The sequence below is a fragment of the Sinocyclocheilus grahami genome, unplaced genomic scaffold, assembly GCF_001515645.1.
Source record: "Sinocyclocheilus grahami isolate Dianchi unplaced genomic scaffold, SAMN03320097.WGS_v1.1 scaffold20.1, whole genome shotgun sequence".
In the NCBI taxonomy this organism is placed as follows: Eukaryota; Metazoa; Chordata; class Actinopteri; order Cypriniformes; family Cyprinidae; genus Sinocyclocheilus; species Sinocyclocheilus grahami.
This window is the reverse complement of record NW_015505199.1, coordinates 194,068-200,280: the sequence shown is the minus strand read 5'-3', so window position 1 is coordinate 200,280 and position 6,213 is coordinate 194,068. Positions and strand designations below refer to the sequence as shown.

The following is a 6,213-nucleotide window of genomic DNA, read 5'->3' as shown; positions in this document are numbered from 1 at the left end:
CCTTTCTTCTGTGGAACACAAAAGAAGACATTTCAAAGAATGTTGGTAACCAAACCGTTTTGGTTACCACTGATTTCCACTGTATGGAGAGAAAAAGAAACACTAAGACTTTTCTCAAAATATATTATTTTATGTTCCACTGAAGAAAAAAAGAGAGATTTAGAGTGACATGAAGGTGAGAAAATGACAGAATTGTAATTTTAGTGTGAACTATCTCTTTAAAGTCCTCCATCTGTTTTACATTAAAAGAGTTCAAATTACTTAATTACTTAAACTGTCTGCTTCTAATGAGTAATGTCTGGCTTCTAATGTACAATATAAATAACGGGCTGGCGCCCTCTATCGATTGAACCTAGAAAACCATTTAGTTTTGCTGTAACCAGGGACCCCAACCAGACCCTCAACCAACAGATGGACCCCAAGTATAAAAAAGCTATTAACTTTAAGAACATTTACTAATAACAAGTTTTACTACTAACTTTGAAATGTTTTTCGTGTGTGTTTTTATATATATATATATATGTTTTTTTTGTGTGTGTGTGTTTTTTTTAAACAGCCATTATGAGACGTTTTATAATAGTGAGAGTATCATAACATGCAACAGTTCTCCAAGCGAACCGCGCCCACTAAACTCCAGACTCCTCCTCCAGTGTGACTGTACGTGCCCTGCGTCTCTGCGCTCCTCTCTTTCCCCTCAACACCAGACCACAGACATGGCTCCATAAGGGTGCACATGGCGGCTAGCAGCCATGAACCAAAAAACAACTCACCAAAAACTACAGATGCATCTCCGATTTGATTGATTTTCGATTGATCAACTTCCACCTCCGCCGCAATATTCTTCAGTCCGGTTTTCAGCATTCGGGAGAGGCTGCTTGCTTGCAACTCTCTCTCTCTCGCTCCATTTCCTCCAGACAATTTTACGTTCTTATTCAACCCGAAATAACCGTAGATATCATATTGTACAACAACAGTCATGGGTGTCCAGGGTTTCCAGGAATACATTGAGAAGCATTGCCCCAACGCCGTGGTGCCGGTGGAGCTCCAGAAGCTCGCCCAGGGGAGTCTGGTCGGCGGCGGCCGGCAGAGACCCCCTCAAATTCCGCTCCGGCTGCTAGTGGACGCCGAGAACTGCCTGCACCGGCTCTACGGCGGCTTCTACACCGACTGGGTGAGCGGAGGCCAGTGGAACCACATGCTCGGGTACCTCGCCGCCCTCGCCAAAGCCTGTTTCAACGGCAACATCGAGCTGCTAGTGTGCTTCAATGGCGCCCTGGAGAAAGGCCGTCTCCACGAGTGGGTCAAGCGACAGGTGAACGAGAGGCAGACCGCCCAGCAGATCGTCAGCCACGTCCAGAACAAGGGAACCCCGCCGCCCAAGGTCTGGTTCCTGCCCCCGGTGTGTATGGCCCACTGCATCCGCCTGGCGCTCCTCAGGTTCCACATCGGGGTGAGTAGCGACAGATACTCGTTGTGTTTTGACATATGCTGCCATTAGCTTAGCAGAACCAGAACCAGACCCAGATCAAGTGGAGTGCTCGTCTTAGAAGACAGTAGGTTGGCAGGTAGCAGGTGGCCTAGACGGCTTTCTGGTTGTGTATCTAGCTTAACCAAAACAGCCTAAGATGCCTTGCTGGTCTCACAGCCTAGACAAGTTGAAAAGTTCACCAAACCACTCTGAAACCAGTCGTTGAACCAGGCTAGGTTATCAAACTAGGCTGTCAGTGCAACTGTTTTCTTCAGATTTGAATCAAGACCTATACTGGTTTTTATGTAGCATTTTGCATGTATACAAAGATGTTCAAAACAAGATCAGCAGCTGATTTAAGCTGGTCTCACAGCCTGGCCAAGCTGACACCAGCCCAGTAGACCAAACTAGGCTGTTATTGAAACGGCATTATTCATATGAAAACCAGTGTAGGTCTTAAATCATATACACGGACAGCTGGTTTGACTTTCTCTGATTGACCGGCTGAAAACTGCCCTATACCTCTCTAAAACCAACGTACAGTCCTGCAAATCAGCTCAGACTGGTTTAAGATTTTGTTTTTTTTACACAGGATTACAACTTGTTGGAACATAAATATTTGGGGTGGGTGTGCAGAGGAAAACAGGTCTGTTCCGATCAGATCTTATTTCCACAGGCATTTGGGGAATATAGAGATGCCAGCTGTACAGGACATTACTGTCATGTTGGCTTAATAGATGGTGTTTTAGAAATTTGTTTAGAAACAAATCCAAAACTGTGCCAGGCCGGGTTTTTTTTTTTTTTTACATTTTAATGCCTTTAACAGTGCATGCAACTCTAAAAAAAAATTAAAACCTAATATTTTAAAACCATAATCAGATTGTATGGTTTTGGTTCACTGCTTATAAATATATTATTATTAGTAGTAGTATTAGTATTATTATTATTATATACTATTATTATTAATATATACATATTAAATATATATTACGCCTTTAATTATACAGTATTTATACAGTTTCCAACTATTACAGAGAAAAAAAATTAACTGAATGAAAAGGATGCACAGGTGAAAAATGAATGACAATATAACAAAACTACATTAAGTAATTGTTGTATAAATGATAACAAAAACATGTATAAAATATTTATTATTTTAATATTTTTACCTGGATCATCAACAATAATTAAAAGTGCAATGTATGTCTACACGCTAATAACCTTATGCATTAACAACCAAATACAAACATCCCAGAATATAATAAAAACATGCATTTATGTATGAATGCTGAAATGAAACCATGTAGTAGTAGGCTGTGCTGGAAAAAGGAAGCGCCACCTCTTCTCTGCTGTGATTGGCTGATGTGTCACACTGTTGTGGCACAAGAATAATAAGCACTGCTCTGTGATTGGTTGCATGCTCCCTGCGTCACTTCTGCTGAGATTTAGCAGCCATACAGGCTGTGACTAAGTTTATGGGCCCTGTTTTGAGCAGAGAGACATGACTTGAGAGATTCTGGCCCATGAATGCTTTTATTTGCATGTATTCGTTTAGTTTATTTTTCAGAGGACTTTCAGCATAAGTGGTTATTATGCTACTAGGATTTTTTGTCTTATCTCCTGTTCTCATAAACATTGGGTCAATACAGAAGCTACGAAATGTGGGGCAGAAAATGTGAAATATGATTGATTTAAAAATGTATATGTTTATGAGTCAAGCCTTGTTTTCTATCAGTTAAAGCCCAGTGAACATCCTCTTGTTCAATAAATAGTTTTAAAATTCACATCACAGCCAAGAATCATGGTTCATTGATTAATTCAAATAGTGCTAATCGATTAAAACATTTGACAGAGAAACCATTATATGATACAATTAGAAATAACATTTCCCAGACTAATCGTGCCTCGCATCCTTTCATGGAAATCTGTGAAACCCTGCAGTATAGTCAATCTCATCAATGTAAATTTGTTTTTGTTCTTCTAATGAGCCTTTCTGTAATTTGCTTCCTCACTCAGGTTGTCCAGACCATTGAGGATCATCACCACGAAGTGATTGCCTTATTTAGGGAAAATGGGTTCCACGGCCTGGTTGCCTATGATTCTGATTATGCCCTGTGCAACATCCCGTACTACTTCAGTGCCCATGCTCTCAAACTCAGCCGCAATGGCAAAAGCCTCACCACCAGCCAATACCTGATGCACGAAGTTGCCAAGCAACTTAATCTCAATCCAAATCGTTTTGTCATTTTTGCTTCAATTTTAGGTAGGTTTGTAGGATTGCCTGGCAGTTTTCAAGTCAAAATTACATCGCCATTAGTCCTATTTGCTTAATGCATGTTCTTAGTCATATTGTGAAGTAGGGCTGCACAATTAATCGATAATAAATTAATACTGAAAATAAATCGCGATTAGACAGAAGCTGCGATTGTCATGCGTATCTTTCAGTGAAGCACAGTTCTGTGATCATTAGTAAATCACCATCTGAAGGCCAGAGGGCGCTCTATGCAAACAGCTTTCATAATCGCAGAACGATTTATTCGATTTCATAATCGTGCGATTAAATTGTCTGAGATTATGAACGCAATTTTGCGTAGCTTGTCAGTGAACTACGGCTCTGTGTAGTAAATGCTGCTCCATCTGAAAACATGTGATGGAGATTTACTACTAATCACAGAACCAGCTTTACTGACAAGATGCGCATGACAATCGCATTCGATTAATCGTGTAGCCCTATTGTGAAGGATTCAGCTGTGCATGTTTTTCTAAAGACAAAATGGTTTTCTTTGTAATATTTTATCCATCAAATATTTTAATCAATTCAATCAGTTCCCGTGGATAAAATCAAGTCTCGCTTTACATTTTTCTTTTGTAAATTTTTTTTATTTGTATGGTTTTATTCAGCAAGGTTGTTCTAAATTGAAGTGTTATGTACATAATTTTACAAAAAAATTATATTTCAGATAAATGCTGTTGTTTTAAACTTTGTGCTCATCAAATCCAGAAAAATCATGGTTTCCACAAAAATACTAAGCAAGGCAACTGTTTTCAACATTAATAATAATAGGGAATGTTTCTTGAACAGCAAATCAGCATATTCGAATGATTTCTGAAGGATCATGTGAAAATTCAGCTTTGCCATCACACAATAAATGACATTTTAAAATATTAAAATAACAGTTATTTTAAATTGTAATATTTCACAACATTACTGTTTAATTAATTAATTAATTTGGATCAATCAAATAAATGCAGCCTTGGTAGAGCATAAGAGACCTCTTTCAAAAACATTAATACATCTAACTGACCCCAAACTTTGTATAAGATTAGACATGTAAAATTTTATGTAAACCATTTTGGAACTGATTTACGTTGACTCTGTTGAATATATTTATTTGTATTTTATTATTTTAAGGTAATTATAATTTATTTGAATATTCTAATTAATTAGTAATATATTAATTATTACAATATTATGCAAACTATTAAGCGTTTTTGTAAGTTTGATTTTCCCACCTTGAATATCTCAAAACTTTCTTGACTGTCTTTATTTACTAATGCAGTAGAAAGAATGGCTCAAATATTATCAATAATGTCACAAATTGTTGAATTTCATAGCTGTTAAATGTTTTCCAGCTGCAATAATGAAGTGTGAACCAGAGTACTTCTGCAATTCATGATCAAATGATCAAATAACTAAATGCTGTTTTTGAAGGGAATCACATACTGCCTGATGAAGACTTGGCTGCCTTTCACTGGAGTTTACTTGGCCCTGAGCATCCTTTAGCATCCTTGAAGGTAAAATCTTGATTTTGCCCTGGTCTCTGCATATATATTTGTATGCTTGTTTATTATACCTAGCACAGCACTAAATAGCTATTTAAGAACTGTTTTCGCAAACATGCCTTTAATCTGGCTCCATTGTGGTATTCCAGTTGAATATTCTCTTTTACTTGTAAATGCGTCACATAATGGAAATAAGTGTGTATAACTATTCAGATACTTCAAGGTTTTCTACATTGACTGATAAATGTTTAAAGGGTGCAAAAATAAGACTTCAGTTCTCATTAGATTTCCTCAGTCATAAGCTACTGTGACCAGTTTCCTTGACAACCAGGTTGAAATGAGGTCTGGCAAATAACTTATCAGGACCATGCAAAATCGCTTCAGCATTGTCCTCAACGTGTACCCTTTTGGTTTTAAATACTCTGTCTTTGAATCTCGCCCAAACAAATCAAGCACTGCGATTATAAAGGAAAGACTTGCACATCCGTGCGTGCTTTACTTTTTGTCACCATCACTCTTGACTCATTTTTACATGTGTCTGTGTTTGTGTCTATAGTTGGTAGTCATTTGATTGTTATTGTATAAAAATGCTCTTTAAACACATGAGCCAGTGTTTTCAGCATCTCAGAATGCAACATGCACCAACCATATTCCCAATTTTTTATTTGAACTGCTTAAAAACTGTTGTCAGCTAAAAAGAAGCTTTAAGGGTACCATAAATAGTAGTGTTGTAATTTTACAGTAGTAAAAATCTTTTTTTTTCTTCAATTTTATTTTACAGTGAAATGTAACTATAATAATATTTATTACTTTGTATATTATTATTATTTAGTAGTGCTGTCAAACGATTAATCGCGATTAATCGCATCCAAAATCAAGTTTTTTTTATATATGTTTGTGTACTGTGTATATTTATTATGTATATACAAATACACAAACATGTGTATATTTACATGTATGTA

General features: G+C 37.1%; 1 protein-coding gene across 1 annotated transcript in view; it reads left to right on the top strand.

The window, feature by feature from the left end:
• The first annotated feature begins 667 nt into the window (after positions 1-667).
• LOC107556189 (constitutive coactivator of PPAR-gamma-like protein 1) overlaps positions 668-6,213 on the top strand; it is a 16,625-nt gene continuing 11,079 nt past the window's right edge. Inside the window, exons 1-3 of the mRNA XM_016239245.1 lie at positions 668-1,450; positions 3,485-3,731; positions 5,181-5,263. Of these exons, the coding sequence (XP_016094731.1) occupies positions 977-1,450; positions 3,485-3,731; positions 5,181-5,263 (804 nt within the window). The 5' untranslated portion in view covers positions 668-976. The remainder of the gene's footprint in view (positions 1,451-3,484; positions 3,732-5,180; positions 5,264-6,213) is intronic.